At 35.7% G+C, this 20,221-nt stretch overlaps 2 protein-coding genes across 2 annotated transcripts; both read right to left on the bottom strand.

Annotated features, from left to right (window-relative positions):
• Nucleotides 1–5,077: 5,077 nt before the first annotated feature.
• On the bottom strand, nucleotides 5,078–10,562 carry DptB (Diptericin B). The gene is made up of 3 exons (XM_089231522.1): nucleotides 10,191–10,562; nucleotides 7,240–7,268; nucleotides 5,078–5,392 (listed from the first exon to the last, which is right to left on the bottom strand). The coding sequence occupies exons 1-3, from the start codon at nucleotides 10,249–10,251 to the stop codon at nucleotides 5,168–5,170; spliced, it is 315 nt and encodes a 104-aa protein (XP_089087648.1). The 5' UTR covers nucleotides 10,252–10,562; the 3' UTR covers nucleotides 5,078–5,167.
• A 1,099-nt stretch (nucleotides 10,563–11,661) lies between these two features.
• LOC149087592 (uncharacterized) lies at nucleotides 11,662–14,545 on the bottom strand. The gene is made up of 2 exons (XM_089231846.1): nucleotides 14,429–14,545; nucleotides 11,662–12,175 (listed from the first exon to the last, which is right to left on the bottom strand). The coding sequence occupies exons 1-2, from the start codon at nucleotides 14,487–14,489 to the stop codon at nucleotides 11,817–11,819; spliced, it is 420 nt and encodes a 139-aa protein (XP_089087972.1). The 5' UTR covers nucleotides 14,490–14,545; the 3' UTR covers nucleotides 11,662–11,816.
• Nucleotides 14,546–20,221: the final 5,676 nt, after the last annotated feature.

Below are 20,221 nucleotides of genomic sequence, written 5' to 3'. Positions count from 1 at the left end.
ATATCGTTGTAGGTGGATTTGTCGTTATATATATTGAGTATACAGTGAGGTTTCACTGTATTTATATAGGTTTGATCCTCTCCCAACATTTGAATAATTTTTTCTTATGCTTCTTCACAGCCACTGCGCTAACACTAGTGCGACCCTTATTGCAAGAAATACGGTACAGTAGATTCCGGACTAGCCGAACTAATGCAGTGGAAGGGCGGCCGAATAACAGAGAAGCCGGATGGGCCGGAGTTCTACAAATACAACCCTCCCTACCCCTCCCACATACCATAAAAAAACTTAATTTATACCGACACCCGCTCTTGTTCATATTTCCTGACCTCGAAGTATAGACGAGTACTTAATAAATGTTTGCTATGTACTTCTGAACACTGTATTGTTTTAAAAATTTTTGCTACGGAAAAAAAACGTCCAAGAACAAAAATATTGTACGTATTTCAAGATAAACTTTATAATGCCTAACTTAATTGCACGAAAGAAAATCATGGACAGCAGTGTTTTATTCAAAGGACTCATCACTTATTATTATTATTATTACATGAAGGGGGCATATTCAGAGTGTTGTGAAATTGTAATTTACTACTTCGATTTCTTATTATATGTTAATTATTTAAACAACACATTTTGGATTCCATAGGGAAGGCAGCGGGGAAATTGACCTTCACTAAAGGAGGTCCACAAACATCAAAATGGTTGGGGAACACTGCTGTAAAGTACAAATACACACTTTAAAAATGAACAAAACATTAACTTAAAACGTAGACTAAGTTCTTACAAAAATTATTTAAACTTATTTTTTACTACAAGATTCATCGAAAGACTGGTTATTTGTGGAGAGGAAGATTACAAGGAAGAAAATTCATCACTGCCCCCACGGGGACTCGAACCCCGTTCTCTCGCTTGCTGGACGAGTGCTCTACCATCGAAACTATGGAAGCAGATAGAATGTTTCAACCTTGGAGCGTATATATACGTTGAGAAGCACCGTTCATGGACGGCTTCAACAATCAACTAATAGCTCGTGAATGACAAATGCCAACCAGATGGCCATATGCATATAGAAATGTCGTCTCCAATTGTCAATACAAGATTCATCGAAAGACTTGTTATTTGTGGATATTTTTTACTGTTCATCGATACATTATTACACAGACATGAAAAAGTAATATGGTAATTCATAATTTATTGTTGTTGTTGAACTAGGATTGACAGTACGGAGGATGGATAGCCGAGAGTAATGTATTTTGTTTTTGATTTAAAACAATTCTAATGTCATGCTGTGTTTTATTTCATAATAAAATCGGAAAAAAAATAATTTTAGTAAATCGGTCTTACACAAGCCCAGTGCAATCAATATACGTTTATTTCATTTTCTAGCACAAAGAAAAATTTACATAATCTATCGTATGAGCTTGGTGCAGCCATCTATTGTCGAATAAATAACTTGCAGCTTGATGCAGCTGTGAGAAATATAACTTAACCATACATGCACCTCATAAATAAATACTGCATAAGTGTATTGCTAATACATAAAAAAAAATCATATTTTCATTCTGAACTAAAATTAATCAAGATATTTTTTTTCATACAGTATTGTAACATCCGACGTCAGATCGATAGTCATACAGATATTAATGGTCTCTTGTACGCCGATGATATTGTCCTCCTTCCCGATACAAAAGCCCAACTTCAGAAAAAAATCAATCTTCTTGACAACTACTTCAAGAAGAATAGGCTACAGGTAAACATCAATAAAGCAAGTTTCGGTCTTCCGGCGTTCGGGTCGCTTCCCGAAAAATACATCTTTTTTTTTTTTTTTTGGGACAGAGTAAAACTTGAAATAGTTCGTAACTATACGCATTTAGGTCTCCCCTTCACCACATCTGGTAAATTTTCATTTGCCGCAAATTTAATGGTTAAAAATCATATGCAGTGTTGGCAGAGCTGTTAAATCAACTCCGTAGAACTAAAAATCCTTAATTCCGTGCCACCCTCAAACTCTTCGATGGTCGTGTTCGAATTTACGCTGGTCCCGTTTGGGCCTTTTCTCAAGCCCTTGAAAAAGTCCATTTTTCCTAAGAAAGCTTCTCGGTACCAGTAAACCATGTCCAGACTATCTCTTGAGGCTTGAATTCGGCTGGTGCCATCTCTCTGTATTCATTTTCAAACAGTGCATTAAATTGTGGGTAAGGCTGACGAAAATGGATAATGGCAGACTGCTTAAAATCTGTTTCTCTTCACTCTCCCATCTGTAAGACCCCGACAATTGGGCTAATACCTTAAAATCATCCCTCAACAATCTTGGGCACCCTAATATTTGGAATATACCACAACAGTCTGTTTTGCGGTCGGTCTCGGACCCTATAATGCGCACCTTTATTGGTCATTCGATCCATTGAGAACAGACTGAATCTGCTAGCATCAATTTGCTAACATCTTCGATTATAATATTCTAATCAAGCCCTACTTACTATATGACATCCCGTTATACTTTCGCAGAAACCTTGCTAGATTAAGAATTTCCCCCTTTTGTATTCTATGCATCAAAAGGTCTCCAGTTCAATTTCTCACCTGAAGACTCGTGCTTATTCTGCAATTCCACACGAAGCCGTAGTGATATCTCCCCTACTATACTCGAATGTAATTCCTTCGCAACCCAAAGGTCCACTCTAATCACTAAATATAACTTTAATCTTTACGATCGCAAAAACTTTTGGAGACTCTTTTCGAACCACTCGAGAATTCTGTCGTGACATCTTCTACTACATCGAAAATATTATGATAATAATCACGTTCATCAAAAATTCACAACTAATTCCTCGCACCTATGTTGTCCCAGGCCGGTCCCAGGGCCGTATTAAGAGCATCATGGACCCCCGGGCCAAGTTGGTTCTTCTGAGTCCCTACCCGGTAAATTCCAGAAAATTTCACCCGGTTCTCATTTTTATGAGGCCCCTTTTCTCTTGAGGCGCCAGAGCCGTGCCCGGGTGGACCCATGCGTTAAGACGGCACTGGCCGGTCCCGGTCTCTCTCATTACATTATGTTTTTTTTTTATATTTATTATTTGCTTTATGTAATATATATATTTTTTCTTTTTTGTTTGAATCTGCATGATTCTCCCCTTGACCACATGATGATATTGGTCCATTCTGTTATACTGTTCTTAATTTTTTCTCTTTCCGTATGATTCTCTCCCCAACCCCTGTAGCTTTGTCTCCCGCCGCCTGAAAGATTCATTCGTTTTGTACTAATTGTTATCAGTTTTTCTTTTTGTCCGTGTTTTTTTTCTGTTAGGTGTTCTTTTCCTGCTTACATGTACTTGATACATTGCCATCCTTGATTTGCACAACGGTGTGTATCAATAAAATCTATTTACTTAATTACTTTTTTATGCAGTACATGGTTTTGAATTGACAAAGTTGTATTTTTTACATTTTTTTGGAATATGAAAAACTCTGTTATATCAGGGATGTCGAAACTGAATGAATATGTTTCCTCTTAATGTATTATCCAATAAAGTTCCTAATGTTTACGCAGTAGACAGCTGGAAATATCAACTTCAATTGCAAATATAATATATGCACCATATATATATATATATATATATATATATATATACGTGTGTGTGTGTATATATATATATATATATACATATTGGCTATATATATACACACACGTATATATGCACTACACGGTAAATGTCATAAATCGGGTTGTTATGCATAATGACGACCGATTATTATGCCTAATCACCGTGCATTTAGTCCAGTTTGTTAAGTTTCCCTAAATTCATCGACGTGATAACTTAAGGGAATAATATATATCGGGGTCAGACTATATTCATCTCACATACTGGACTCATTTGGATTTTTTTCTTACATTTATCAAATTCACCAATTACACTATGCGTAATCACAGATACAGGCGATAAATTTAAGAAATTTAACAACGACACTTGGTTAATATACATGATCGCGGGTAAAAGTGATGTTTTCAGTATTTATCAAATTTCCCAACGACGTTTGGATATATGCTGCATAAAAGCTATATCCAAGCTAACCTTGGAACCGAGCTTCTCCTTAGTGGCAATGCACATCCCCTGAAAAACAAAATCGAAATTTTCTTTCCTTATTTCCTTTTTTTTAATTCAAAACAATTTTCAGGAAATAATTGGGCATTAGACATTCTGTATCAAACTAGCAGTAATAGGCTATATGCAACTGCGGGGATTTTCTTCATATGCTGGGAGCATTAAGAAGTTTCAAACAATTGTTTGGGAGCCAAGGTAACAAAAGTAGACATTCCAAAAGTCATTGCCGCTGGACATTTTTTGACCCTATCGGGCATTTGCCCAACTCTGACGAACTTTTAAAGTAGCTTATCGTTTCAGTTCGGGCTTACTTCGTGCACATACAAAATTTGGCATAGATTGGGATGAAATTGTAGATTTGTATAGAGAGCATACACATACAGACAGACACACAGAAAATAAATTCTGTATATATATACATATATATATGTCGTGTTTTTTATTTCACAACGCCATCTGTGAGTGAAATTTGTACTTTCTTTTATTTATCAAAAGTAACTCTAGGCTAATAAGTTATGTCATTGCAAACCGCACCTTTTTTATGTCAACTGGTTGATCTGTTATTAATTTGATAATTCTTGGCTTGATATTCATTATTTGGAGTCTTTGCGTGATGTCATTTGGTACTTGATAGGATAGTGTAATTAGAAGAAATCTTTGCACGAAAGAAGTCTCTAAAAAACCATATTTGCGTAGTTTTTCACGATTCGCCGATGCATGTTCGCTGATAAAAAAAAAAAGATAAATTTATCAAACTTATCAAAGCGATTGGTAAGTATGCAAAATAGCAGGTTATTATGTATTTATCACATTTACTGTGACATATGCATCAATTGCTAAAGGAGCTCATTATGATGTTGAAAATTTTAAGAATTTCAAGACTAAAATTATTTTTTCACTTACGCATAACCATAGCAATTTTTTGATAACATTAGATTCAAAGCGATGAATAATAAATGAATAATAGTTACTCGGGAGAAATTTAACATGGCACATTTAATGTTCATTGGGATATACACATGATGATATTATTGAAGTCACGTGAACAGTCTCTTAATGTTATCTATTCATTTACGTCCGAAGCGGAATGTTCCTCCGATGCCATAGCTGGGCTTGCTCTTGTACGTTCTCCCTTCGTGCCTCACGAATCCTCGTCCATAAGTACCACCGATTTCGAAGCTCTGTTTCTTGTTCTTGCTTTCCCATACTTTTGTACCGACTCCGGCCTGGAATCCGGCGTTCCAATTACGCTTGTTGTTACCACCACCGGCTCCCTCTAGGCTGAATTGAGGCTGAATCATAATAAGAAAATACTCAGTCTCATTCGCAGAGAAACAATAAAGATAGATTTACACAAACAATCATAAATCAAAGTATAAATACTGATTTTGTTTCAAAAAAAACTCATAATTTTTTCCACAAAGTAATGATTAATTGATTAATTTACAATTAATTATTGATCGCCCTGTTAATAATGGGGATTCCCAATCTTCCGACGTATTTGTACCATGTAACAAAAAGCTTAATCCGGGTCTTAGAAATATTTGTAAATTTATTGAATTTCAAGTCAATAATTACGTGAGCAATCACGTAGTACTAGTAAGTACTACGTGAATTTTACTTAATTAATGTCTATATTTTTTTTACTCGGTTTTATGGCATTCTTCAACCCGATGACGCTGTACCTTACAGTCCCGCTCAAGTTCAGCCCAAAGTAAATGCGTGTTTATGAAATATGAACGTTTATTTAGGGGTCATTCAAGTATTACTTCAGCATCGGTGGGAGGGAAGGGGGTTTCCGACTAGCTGACTTTTGATGACAAGAGGGGAGGGGGATTTGGATGATGCTTACGTCATCAACCACCCTTTATGAAAACATGAAGTATTCTTGATGGCATCTTACTCGGCGCGCGATGTATAACCGCACCGGGAGCCGCTCAAGTGCTGTAAAACTGTGCCACATTTCACTCAAGGGATCTCTAAATGTGCCACGGATCGTTTAATTGTTATGGAACTGTGTCGCGGGTTACTTAAGTGATCTTTGAATGTGCCACGGGCCTACTTCATTGATCTGGAATTGTGGCACGGGTCATTTAAGCGATCTGTAAATGTGCCGCTTAGTTCATTTTTACAAATGGGCGCGGTAGCCCGGTCGATAAGATACTCGCCTAAAGTACCAAAGGATGTTTAGAGGTGTCGCGAGTTCGATACCCGGTTCGTCCTTGTCAGAAAACTTTCCTGGCACAGGGGTACAACAAAAACGGCGACTTGACCGCAGCAAAAAATTGCTACCGCAGGGGGCCCCCATCGAGGAGTTAGCGTACCAACCTCTCGATGAGTATAAGAAACAAGCCTGCCGTTCGGAATCGGCAATAAATTGTAGGTCCCGGTCTAATTAGCCCTCGTGTGCAGAAAATGACCGTGGTGCGACAAAAATGATCAAAATGATAAAATTTTTACAAATCGGGTTTGAGGGGGCAAGCCACATCACATAACCTTCAGGGCCACATTTGGTCCGCGAGTCAAGGGTTTACCCTATATGACTCAAAGGGTGGGTCGCAATAAATTTCTTAAAGAGAAATTTTGAGTTCTTACCCTTCAAATAGCATTGAAATTAACAGAAATCGACTATAATTACATATAAAGGTATTTTCTTTCGGAATTTAAATTTTATTAAAATGTTTTTTACATAAATTTTTTTTTTCGTCTGCCCCCCTTGCCCCCCTCCCGCATACGTTTCTGATCCAACCAATATGCGTTAGGAGGTAGGGGGCAGTGATGAAATTTTCAAGTCAAGGGAGGGAGGGGGGGTCAAAAATGGCTAAAAATTTGCTTACGTAATACTTGAACGACCCCTTAGCCTCGATTTTTTTTACTGTACTTATAAGTTTTCATGGGCAGAAACCTATTCCCAAGGAACTGTTTCATAGCAAAACAACTCCACTACATAGCATCATATCAGGAGGGTCTTCAATTGCCTCAGACTATAAAAAGAACGGCCGTAGTGTGAACTACTGATTAATTAGAAAAAAACATTAGCACAGACCTAGATTAAATAATTGCGGTCCTAAATTAAGACAAGAGAAACATTGACTTGTTACTTAATACTACCGCAACAATGTTAAGAAAACGCACTCACCTCACCAACTTTTGGTTCTTTGCCCAGTACTGCAAAATAAGAGATGATAGAATTCATTGTACAAATAAAACAATGATATAAATGAATATATAATTATAAAACTGAAAATCACCGATATATTTCAAAAATGTAGCGATTGAGTCGCGTTTCAGATCAAATTCAAATAAAGTCAATATCGCTTATTAAAATTACGGATAATGTTATCATTTGGGCATTGTTATCACTTTTCAAAAGAACGGAATAGACCAATATAACATGGGAAAGATTCCTTTTTTTCTTGTTACCGGGTAATGTCATCAATTTCTTTTTTCCGTCGAAAGTTTCATTTGCGCATTCTGAGAGACCGAAGGTTTTACCAAACTTATTTTTTTCCCGTTAAGTTACCGTTATCAGGCTGCAAGTCTATATTAGTCTAGAAAATGTTCTCTTCTCCCTCCCTTGTTGGCAAACATTTCTGTACTTAATGTCGTAATCAGTCCATATTGTTCGCTGTGATTCCATGCACGTATGGAGGTGCAATAGAATTCTAGTATGACGGAAAAAGTATTTTCCTTCAGTTTTTGATCAGTTTCTTTCAGTTGACCTGATTCAAATTTCAAATTTATTTTTCCGAGAGACTCTCTCAATAGATCTACGAAACGCATTGCACATTAAAAAAAAGTACGTAATTCTTTAAATATACATTAAACAATTCCTTTCTAATGCCTCACAATGGCTAAATAACAAATATACAAGATTTTAGCTCAATGAAGAAGTCCCGTTTAAAATTCTCGAAAAAGAAGACCTGTTTTAGATTTTGAAGAAAAAAAAACGATTGAGTATTTTGCAACTAGTTATTGTGGAAAAGAATTTTATAGGTTACTTATGTAGGAAAGATTTGTCCAGTTTTATCAATACCCGTTTACCATAGGTCACCGCACTTGCAAATGGGATTTTCTTCTGATATGAATATCATTCGGTTGTTGTTATGAGAAAAACCCGAGGCCTGATGTGACCACATTATGCGACGTGGAGAGAATTTCAAATATTCGATATCACACGTCGAAAATACAACGGTTCATTGATTCGAAATGGGAGAATTCTTAAAATAATAACTAAGAAGCCGTGGTTTTTGTATGAAAGTAACGGATAAAAGATGCTTTTTCATTGAATGCAACATTACATGACAAAATTGCGGTGATTGTGATGCATTGAATGGAAGTTGAAGTGAAAAAGAAAGTACCAAAAACTGCATCAAGAATTTTCTTTTCGCAATTTGTCATAATAGAATGTAACGGGATGTCACACGGTTTTGAAGTTCCAAGAACAACTTACGTGCATTTTTTCACCTCGGATAAAACATATTTATTTGCTTATTAATTTATCACTGCATATAAAAAGCCTTGCAAGGCTCTTACTACGGAGTAAGAATACATATATATATAGCCTAAGAAACACATGAAAGAGAAAGAAGGATTTTTTTCTGAAGGAAGTCATCGGGCCTTCAATGTATTTTCAGTGAATCATTTCACGTATATGGAAATACTTATGTTGAATAAAGGAAAATCTAAAGGTATTTTCATGCTTCGATTCGATGCTTTTCTATCCACCACGAAAAAAAATTTGCATCTTAAATGAGTGTGAATTAATTAAAAACTTTCAACATTTTATTCATTTTAATTGCATTTCTACATAATGCTTGTTTTCAAAGACCTCTCTTAAATTAATTCATTCTTTTTCTTCGCTCGAGTGATAAAAACCATATTTATTATCATAATATCGGTACATATTTTATCTTTATCATGATATAATGGGGGGGGGGGGAAATGAACAAGTGAAGGGTATATTACTAGCTCTTCCAACATGTGGAACGCTTATCTCCTAAAGGTGCATTGAGGGATATGCGAAAAATAACCAGCATGGGGGGAAGGCAGAAAAATGATTGAAGTAGTAGAAAAGTATAAACACATCAGTTATAGCATATTATAGAAGTTGCTACGCTCATCTCTCGCGAATTTCTATCGGTGATGAAGCTTGCTAGTTGCTACCCGTATTTGAACTATGATGGGGCCTTCTACCCCCCTTTTGGCAATGCTGAAGCCTCCCACCCACATTTGAGCAATGCTGAAGCCTCCTGCGCATTTTTAGCTATGCTGAAGCCTCCTGCGCATTTTTAGCTATGCTAAAGCTTCTTTGCATTTTGGTTTATGCTGAACCTCATATGCATTTCTAGATGTACTGAACCTCAAACGAATTTCTGGCTGTGCTTAAGCCTCCTACCCATTTCTTGGTGTACTGAACCTCATACGTATTTCTGGCTGTGCTGAAATTGCTTTGCATTTCCATCTGTGCATGAATTTTTAGCTCTGCTGAGACTCCTCCTACGCATTTCTAGCTGTGCTAAAGGGTTTACATATTTCTATCAAAGCTGAAAATCATACGCATTTTCAAGTGTGCTGAAGCCTCCTGTGTATATCCAGCTTTGCTGAAGCCTCATATACATTTCTTTTTTTGGGCTGAAACTCACACTGTTTTCTGCAGTGTGGAAGCCCCACCCCGCCGCATTTCTAGCTGCATTAAACATTCAACCCACTTCCGGCTTTGCTGAACCTCACATGCATTTCTAGATATTTTTTAAGCCTCCTACGCACTTCTAGTTTTTCGTACTTTCACTGAATTCCATAGACAATTCCATCTGTGTGTACCGAGGTCTCATATGCATTTTTTTTTTGGAAGAACCTTTTATGTACTTTTGGCTGTGATGAAACTCCTTACTTTTTTCTGGCTTTGCTGAATTCTCCTACGCATATATAGCTGTGCTGAAACCTTCTGAAACCTTCTGGGCGGTTATAACGGTACTTGCGCGTTTCAATGCAATACATTAATTATCATATTCTGAAAACAAAAGTTATAGACATACGTATTATAATTACATTGAACAAAAATAATTTCGTTCAGGAATCATAACTTACCTTCGCAGACTGCCCCGAGCAAAAGTACCACGAGTAAAAAGTAAGGTGTCGTACTGATCATCTTGAAAAATATCTTCACCAGGAATTACTACGTCTTTTTCAGTTGCAAGTGATTCTTTCGAAGTGACGCCGTGCGTTACCTGCTTTTTATACAAAAGAGATGATCTGTCTCTCCTTTCTCTTCCATTTCTCACTCTATTGTCCTGGAAACTTCCTCATAAACATCCGGATTTTCGAGTGAAATTTCTCGGAAATTTGTCTGTGTGCGTAATAATAATAATAATAATAATAATGATATAGAGGAAGTGAAAAAGGAAAAGCGCGGAAATTCCACTGTTTTTTTTTTTTTTAAAGAAGCGCCGCACGCGAATCAGCGATTGCTACTACATTTTACGTTTTTAACCACTTCTAAGAAACGAAAAGTTATTTATCTCTAAGAAACGGGGGGGGGGGGGTTATTCCCAAAGTGTTGATAAAATAATCACTTGAAGAAGCGATTATAAACGCTGTTATTAATCTAACCGAATTTTTGATAGGAAGGTAATGATTGAGTGGTTATAAATAAGCAAGTGGATTCCAATTACATTTGGGAAGAAAATATTAGTGTTATTTTATTTCGAATACAGAAAAAGCGTTGATTGAAAATTCATTACACTGTCGACGCTCGATTTTACGAACCTTCAATTTACGAACACGCTCTTTTTTAAGAAACTGTTCTTCTGTCCCGAACAGCGCATAAATGTTAAAATCCTCTCTATTTCCATCAACTCTATTTTATGAACTTATTCTTACAGCCGCCTCCGAGTTTGTTGTAATCAAAAGTAAACTTCAATTCGGACATTATACGCGTCTTAAGAATCAATCACCAACATACATGCGTTTTGCGAACACGTGCCAGAAAGAAGGGTTCGATTGTTGGTGGGGTTGACCATAAATTGGACATTCGTTGACAAGGTACAAGGTTTGCACATTATGGTTGGATAAACTGGTGGTTTCAGGAATGGTTACGATATATTGGGTTATTGACAGGCGATTTCTAAGTGGAGAATCGATCGAACTCTATTTCGGTCAACTGCTGTTTGTGTATTTTTCTCTTCACAATGTCAACAAAATGGAAAATATTGCGCTTGACAGTGAATGAAAAAAAAAATTAAAGACTTCAATGTGTTAAACTCTTACATAGACAGAAATCGCCAAAAAAAAGTACCGGATTCAAAAAATTACATTGAGTTGAGTCCTCTAATCAAATATCAGCAAAAGATCGTTTCTACCGCAAGTGGTTCCAACAGCGTTTAAAATTCTTGAAAATATTTCAGGGAAGCGATATGTGTGTGTGTGTGAAATATTACCCCTACATATCAATCTTATATTTACCAAAATGTTGCGATGAATCAAACAAAAATAAGAGATTTTTATGGAGCTTCTACGCAAAAACCGAGAGCTCAATAAAATCACACGTTGATTGCTCTCATCGGATTCTTTCATTTATTATTCTCTCAAAGAACATTGTTTACAAATAAATAATTTTTCTTTGATTTGTATACATATATATCACCATACTTTCGTGCAAACTCCAGTTGTCTCTCTACTGACAAAGGTTACATCTACCAGTTGATACACAAATTGTTAAAAATATGGTATCATTTTAGTTTCACCGCGGTCATTATCCCAATTATCTCGCCATGTTTTTGTTACAGCAGCTCTGGCATCTTCACGGAAGGCATGTCCACGAAAAAAAATTGCTGGCAGTGGAAGCCGTGTTTTTGTATCGGCACGATTTTCATTAGGTGGCATCCATGGTTTCGTAACGGATCTCTCCTCGGTTATATCGAAGATATCTTCACGGTTTTGCGTAGCACTATCGTTACTGCCAAGTTGCACTTGACGAACTTTTCGGTTTCTGCTTCCTATTTTACCAAGATTTCCAAAAATTTTTCCTACTTTCTTATTAAGTCTTTTTCCGTCAATGGATTTATCACCAAGAACTGGAAAGAGAAAGAGGAAAAAATTTCATTATGGATTTCAGGGATACACGATATGAGAGACACGAGGTTTTTCTAGTTGGACAGACACTACACTCAGAGTCATCTGTAGCTCTATCTGAAAACCGGAATAACACCAAAAATGAGTAAGAGGTGAGCAAATGACATTCGCAGTTCCAAACGTTGCCGATTGGAAATTATGTGGTGCTACTATAGTATATATAGCCGAATTGGTGCATTGCAACATGTACCTATTCGTTAGAAGTTCCACAGAGGAATATGGACGAGTTGCATGTCTGGTTTAGTAGTAGTAATCTGCATAGCCGAGAATTTGCATGAAGTGCAGGTAAGAATTCGAAATGAAAATTCATTCTCGCCTAGGTAACCAATATCCTCTAGCCAACCGGGAAAGCGCTCTACCATAGTGCGTAAAATAAGGTAGAAAGTGTCGTATCTCTGTATATGGTAGAGCACTTTTCCGGGTTTGCTAGAGGACATGGTTTCGATTCCCGGTAGAGACCAGATGATTTTTCTTTCCGAATTCATCTAGGCATAATATCTAGAAATCGTCTATTTTCTTGAATAGCGCCAGTTATTCGAGCTATAAAGACATGGATAAAGGTCCGACAGACATTCCAAGGACCAACTCAGCTCAACATGAGTCTTACGTTATATCACAGCCATTATTTCCGTGTTATATGCATTTTTTTTTTTTTTAATTTTTCGCCTTTTTTTTTCCTTTATGTTTTCTATCCACCTCGTTGGACAATTTGTTGTGGCTTCAGATTCTGTATATTTGTAAATTATTTTACGTTGATCAAGTACAACGCAGCTGCTGTGAATTTAGTAACGCTCACAACCTAAGTAAAGGCCCTCAATCTAAATCGATACTTCGAAAGGCATGATTTGGAAGTTCGAAAAAACCAGACTCACTTATAGTTAGACTAGACAGAGGACGGCGACAAAAAAGACGGTTACAGACACTGCGATGCGATTGTCGTTGGCACATGGGGGACCTTTTCTGATGCTACAGGGGATTAGCACGACAACTAACTACTATGAATGTTACGATAGTGGGGGGGGGGGGGGTGGAAGTCTTGCGGAGAGTTTTACATTACTGTCCTTACAAGATCAGCTGTGTGCAGTTACTCCAGTATAGCAATTATGATCAACGATTGACATTTAAGCTCTGAGGTTTCTTACTAGGATGGAGGTTGGCTATAGCTACTGGAAATACTAGACCGGCTCATCATCTGTCATTAGTGTGCAAATTGTGACGTCAGCATTATATCTTTACACCAAAATCAAGTTGCTATATCTTTAATGATAAATAAACATCATTCTTTGGCAATATTGGTTCAGATGACACTTGGTGCGGCAGAATTCTTCTGTTTTTTTTAACGACTTCCTAAACATCGCTAGGAGTGACAAGCGTGTTTGCACATTAATGCGGACGATGAGTTCGCTAGGGATTTCAAAATCACCTTAAACCTTTCAGACAAGACCATTATTATTATTTATTTTTTTTTTGAATTTTCAATTTTTTTTTTTCTATTTTTGATACTTGAAAAAATGCATTAAAACCGTAAATGTCAGCAAATAGTTATTTTTCAATTTTTTTTTTCGTTTTTGTGGAGAAATAATCCACTTCTTCCAATTTTTTTCAGCTAAGATAATGCAGCGTATATTAATCCTCACACGCAATTTTTTAAACAATTTTGTTGTTAACTTTTGTGTTATAAATTACACTTTTCTCGGAGGAATTTCCTCCTGGAAGCCATCTCAAACCCCCCCCCCCCCGAAAGTTATACTTTAAGTGCTGCCTTCTGATGAAAGCCTCCAAAGTTCATATTCATCATACTTCTTACTCAACACTTATACAATCCCCAATTTCCTGAGGTCAAAAGAAAAATAATTCTACAGTGATTAAAAGCACACCCATTTGTGGCACCAAAATCTGAAAGGGTTAAATTAATGTCGGTGATGCTTAGCGGTGGAGAATTCTTCAAGAAATGAGTCCCATTCTCATCTCAATAGGACTCTTAACAACCTGAATAACAGAATTTGGGCATCCGAACAACCCGTGCATGCAGTTCTGTTAAAGAGTTATGAATAACCTCACTAAAAAGAGACAAAACTGTGGTAACAAGATCCATGTTTGCGAAAATTAATTGCAATCATGGATGCAAATTATTAAGAAAAACATTTTTTTGCTCTTATTTAAAGCCAGAAAATAACAACTACTTAAATAACTACCTTCGCACACCATTCCAAGCAGTATAATGCCTAAAACCATGCAATGCATCTTTCCATTCATTTTCAGTAGTTTATCGGTAGTTCGGGGTTGAGAAATGAGACAAGTTATGGTTTGTTGTTCTTTTATATTCAAGCACCCTAACGGAATGAATTTGCTTTCGAAATCAATCTGTGTTTGATTCGCAATGAAATATCTTGTAAATTCCCGAATCAATAGGGTTACCGGTTATTATTGAGAAATCTATTTGTTCCAAGGATGTATTTCTTCTCAAAGCATCAGCCATTAATCCACAGGTGTCGTCTATTCAGCTGTTGTTTACGTCGCATTTCTGTAACATCTTGGAATTTAAAATGAATAGCCAAAATATCATGGCTCAATATGCAAGAACAAGTTGGTTAATCGAAAAATAACTAATGATAAAAAATATTTCCCGATTCTCGAAATGTAATCCAAATTCCATAGTTAACTAGCTTGTACAATGATGGGTTAAATTATTGGATACCATAATTTTTCCCGCTTACAATCAGTAACAAACGTTTGTGAATTTCAGTATCTTGAGGAAAAAGTCCTTTCCGATGGATTTTACTTCGCCCCGCAGAAGTAATAACAGGTTTAAAAAAAATATTTGTTGCTAAATTTATCAGCAATAATAAAATCTTAATTTTTTTTGGAAAGGGTTTGTTTATTCGCGATTTTTTAGAAAAAAATATTGTTTCTTTTACTTACATCTACACACCATCTGTTATCATTAAATATTATGTTATCATCACAAAATTATTTTTTGTGAATTATTTTCGAAAAAAAATATTTTTTCTATTACAACCTCATTCTCTCGCACAAGAAAGGTCTGCAGATAATACGCAGCGGTTAGGCATATAATCCGCACGAACATAGATGTCAGAGGATTTTGTAGAGCCCAATTTGTGCGTTATAGGTAGTAAAACACGGTAATACACCATAGGGTATAATTGGTGAACATACGCCTTATTTGTCAAGAAGAGTGTGAGAATAAACACTTCCTCAAATAGTTACTTAATTTTTCTAGATTGAAAAACTTCTAAGATTAATAGGCTTCAAAGTTTTAGCTTCTACTAGCAGTTCCTTCTTAACGCATGGGCCCGCCCTGGCACGGCCCGGGGGCCTTAAGAGAAGAGGAGCTTCGAAAAAAAGAGAGGTATAGTTGAATTTTTCGGGAATTTTCAGGTAGGGCCTCAGAAAAATCATTTTTCCGGGGGCCGATGATGCTTTTAAGACGACCCTGTCTACCAGTCCCTGTGTTTCTCAAATTCACTTAATCGAGCCTTTAAAATTATCAGGATCTTACAACCGTGTTTTGAGAGCATTGGATGGCACTTGCGATCGAAAATAATGGGGTTTTCCCTTATCAACTTAATTTTCGCAAACATGGAACTTGTGACCACAGTTTTGTCTCTTTTTAGTGAGGTTATTGATAACTCTTTAACAGAACTGCATGCACGGGTTGTTCGGATGCCCAAATTCTGTTACTCAGGTTGTTAAGAGTCCTATTGAGATGAGAATAGGACTCCTTTCTTGAAGAATTCTCCACCTCTAAGCATCACCGACATTAATTTAACCCTTTCAGATTCTGGTGCCACAAATGTGTGTGCTTTTAATCACTAGAATTTTTTTTCTTTTGACCTCAGGGAATTGGGGATTGTATAAGTGTTGAGTAAGAAATATGATGAATATGAACTTATTCATTGGGAATTGTCGTATTTCATTTCAATTAAATTAGAGAAATTTAAAATGTTAAGAACCACATGTGTGTGTGTGTGTGCATCCGATATTAGTGGATGGCACATAATAATTTATAAGGACTTTATTAAATATCATTAAAAATTATTCCATTCGACATGAAGCTCAAATCATCCCTCACAATAATGATCCGTTGGTTTTGACCCATTACTTACAGCATACATGCTCAACCCATGGCCCAGGGACCAAATCGAAGTCATTTGATGTGGCCCGTGACCTCAAAATTAATTTGGAAAAATGATCTGAGCAACACATTTCCAGATTACTTGAGTGGCCCGTGACCCAGTTCCAAAGCACTTTAGTAGCCCGTGGTGCACAGTTACACTTCACTCAAGTTACCCGCGGCTTAGCTAAAGATCACTGAATCAGCCAACTGTGCATTCACACATTCCTCAAGTGACCCGCAGTACATTCTTAGATCCCTGAAGTGTCCTGCAGCACATTCCCAGATCACTTAAGTCCTTTGCGGCATATTTTCAGATCACTTCAGTGACCTGCGGTGCTTTTTGGGATCACTGAAGTATCCTGCGACAAGTTTTCAAACGAATGAAGTGACTCGGACTATCCTATTGTGTGGTTCAAACAATTATTTAATAATATTAATGACAAAACAATTTCGAAAATCTGCCATTTTTTATTTCCATTAAATCGTATCGGTCCAGACAGTTGTGGAAAAGATAAATTCTTATCTTGAAACTTTTGAAATCAGCCACAATCTATTTATACCAGAAAGACATCGCTTTTACAAAGTAACAACGAAACCCTATGAATACATAATCTTATTTCATGAAACGTCCCTTGAAACAAGCGACAGCTGAACAAAGAAACTGAAACCGCGAGATCAAAATAAAAGTTTTCTTTTGATATCATTCGTTTTTTGTTTCTCCTGTAAAGAAACGAAAAAAGAAATTCACACAAATGTTTGTCTTATTTGTGGCAATCCTAAAACTATATTATTTATTTCTATCAGTGTTTCTTATTCTTACCGAAACCAGGATTTCAGAATACTTTTTTCTTATTGAATCCTGTTACACCTTTGTTATTGTATATCCTTTCTTTTTTATTATTGCACATACCGACGTCTATTTCACTGTTTCAAACACTCGTTTTCAACGAAAAAACCGAAAGGATTACAATTTCCTTGTATATATTACCTTTATTTTTCACGTGTGTGATTTTCAAACATGAAAAAGCCTCTTTTTATCGTTCTTTGTTTGCATTTTGACAAAGTGAAATCTCTCTGTAAAAGCAGAGAAGAAAAAGGAATGATGTATTAATCATTTCGAAACGGATCTTACCAAAGAGAAAACCGTCCATATTTTTTTTTTTCTTCTGCAAGTTAAAAGCCCGTTGTCCTAGAATAAGATTCATGGCGTATATGGACAATGTAGTGCAAGAACAGATTCCATTTATTTTGCGTTCGTAAAAGAAATTGATTGTGTACAAGGGCATTGAACAGCGACAGCGAAATTACCCTTGAATAAACGTGGTTTTTTTTTTCCTTAAGGAACAGGTGCGCGTTCGTAGTTTTCTAGATCATGTTGCTTTCTTTTGTGATGGTTGTTACATACTTCTTCGAGAGCAAAGAGATTGCGGGCTCTGTAAATATAATAGAACATTTCTTTTTATACACATGTCATACGTTGTAGTTTGAGAACTTTTCTATATGCAGGATGCAAATACGTAACAGGACGTATAGTATTTTACTGGTGAACCGTTGATTTTACAAGCATACTTTCAATTGAGAAAAATTATTCAAATAACGTGTAGTACTCAGACATGCCATTCATGTTGAGCAGGTTGTATAGTTATTAAAATTAAAATGAAAAAAACTTTTTATATGGTCCCCGTGTGCCCCAAAACACAATTAGAAATTGGTCGTCCTGTCTCTCTCCTGATGCCTAAAAATTCCGCGTTTCTAAGTACGATATTCACTTGAATATCTGAAATTCAAGAAACGGAGGAAAGGTGGGAGGAAAAACAGCGCTAAATGCAGGTAAACCGTTTGACCCGCATTAATGAAGGTCATATAATTTTCTAAAATTTGTTTAAAATGAAATTTGATTTTTCATGATTTTTCAAAAATTAAATTTTTATAAATTTTATTCCAATTTTATATCTGAATTATTTTTTCCTATTCACGAACAAAATTAATTTTTTTTTTTTTTAAAATAGAGATAATTAATTTTTCCAATTTTTTTTTTCTCACATGGTACCTGAGCTTCACCAAAATGATAATTAATAATTACTTTGATTAAACTAAGATAATTAATCCACACTAATTAGAAATTTAATTAATTGTAAATTTGCATTAATAACATAGAAAAACATGCAAAATTGATGTCAAATTTTCTAAAACTTCGAAAATATGTTATTCAAGAGTAGTTAGTCATCATAAGTTATATATAAAAATAATATGAAATTTGTCCCCAAATTTTATATTTGTGGACTGTAAGATCAATCAAAAATTGGTTAAATCGTTTGTTATATCGAAAGATTTAAAAAAATATATAAGATTTAGCTGCTTAAGAAAATTCCATATTCACAATGGAATAAAAAAAATCCTATTACTACCTAATTTAATATAATGTAAGCGGTAGCAATGAAACGTATCAGGTTAGAAAATTATAATAAAACTTAATATATGGTTCTCAGGTGAAATAGGTCAAACACACACAAGCTAAGGAAGGAAAATCATTCATTTCTTTGCAAAAAAAGACGGAGCAGAGTCGAGTTTGGACGTTGTAATGGAAAGAATGATATTTTCAGGTCGTTGTATTAAATTTTTTTCTAAGCAACCTATCATCTATTATTCTATCTATAAAGCAATCGTATCCTGTCTAGCTTTAACTTTCGTGATGATTGGAAAACCTTACATTGGTAGACGCGCACGGAGCTACAAATATATAAGATGATTATAGTTTAATTAAGCTGGCGTGTTCTGATAACTTACGATGTGGAATCACCGCGCTCGTAAAAATGGTTTCTCCAGCAAAGCACGTTCTTGCACGTTCAATGTCATATTTTCGAGGAATGAGAATAGAAATGCTTCACTGCTAGAGTTGAGTTGTTTAGATACTTTGAAATGAAGCTTAAGCAATTCGGTCAAACTTTTGCAAAAAAAAAATGTCATGCATTCTACAATTTGCATACAAACGGCCTCTAGTAGTGAGTTTTGGACCTGAGGGGCTTTATGGTTTTATCAATTTCTTTCCTATCCCTTCATTAAGACCGTTCGTATGAACGTATTAGTTCTGTGTTCTTGAACCCTTTTCTATTTGCGATGAGATTAACTGATGGATTCCGTGGACAGGCATAAACGGGAGGTATAATTTGCTAACCGGCGAACAAAAATAATATTCATTAACTTCCCAATTAATATAATATAGTATTATATCATGCGAGAAACATCGTTGATATGGATCGCTGCTTTCACTTATCAAATAAAAATAGAACTAGGTGCTATAATTCTTTCAATTTAAAACTGGTTTTAAATTGAAAGTTGGTTTTAAATCAGTAGGCATGGTTTTGGTATGATACCACATAGTTTTTTTATTTTTATGCACACCTGTGTAAATTTTACGATTCATATAATACCAGTTACTACGTTTTTATACGGACGTTTTTGACTCATAGCGCAAGACATACAATTGTGCTAAACCCCTTGTTGCCACTTATCAAATAAAAACAAACTCTAATTGTTACGATTCTTAAATTAATGGTTGGTTGGCCTATGTTTTATATGTTTTAAACGGGTCCATGAAAGTATATAATACGTGGTATGATATGAGGATTTATTTTTTCATTTTCATGCTACATATTTTGAAATTTTATGCGTCATAATACCGGTTTATACGCTCTGGTTATATGTAGCGGTTTTTATACCCGTTCTACTACACTTTATTTTAATTTACAGTACATGTTACGGTAAATGTGATAGAGTTATGCGCATACTCACCAATCGTATTGGTAAGTTTGATAAATTTATCACTTTTTCCAGCGAATATGCATAATAA

Source organism: Pholcus phalangioides, unplaced genomic scaffold (genome assembly GCF_987345545.1).
Source record: "Pholcus phalangioides strain wild (caught in Gottingen) unplaced genomic scaffold, Ppha-v1.0 ptg000004l_1, whole genome shotgun sequence".
Lineage (NCBI taxonomy): Eukaryota > Metazoa > Arthropoda > Arachnida > Araneae > Pholcidae > Pholcus > Pholcus phalangioides.
The sequence above is the reverse complement of the archived record's forward strand: the minus strand, read 5'-3'. Positions and strand labels throughout refer to the sequence as shown.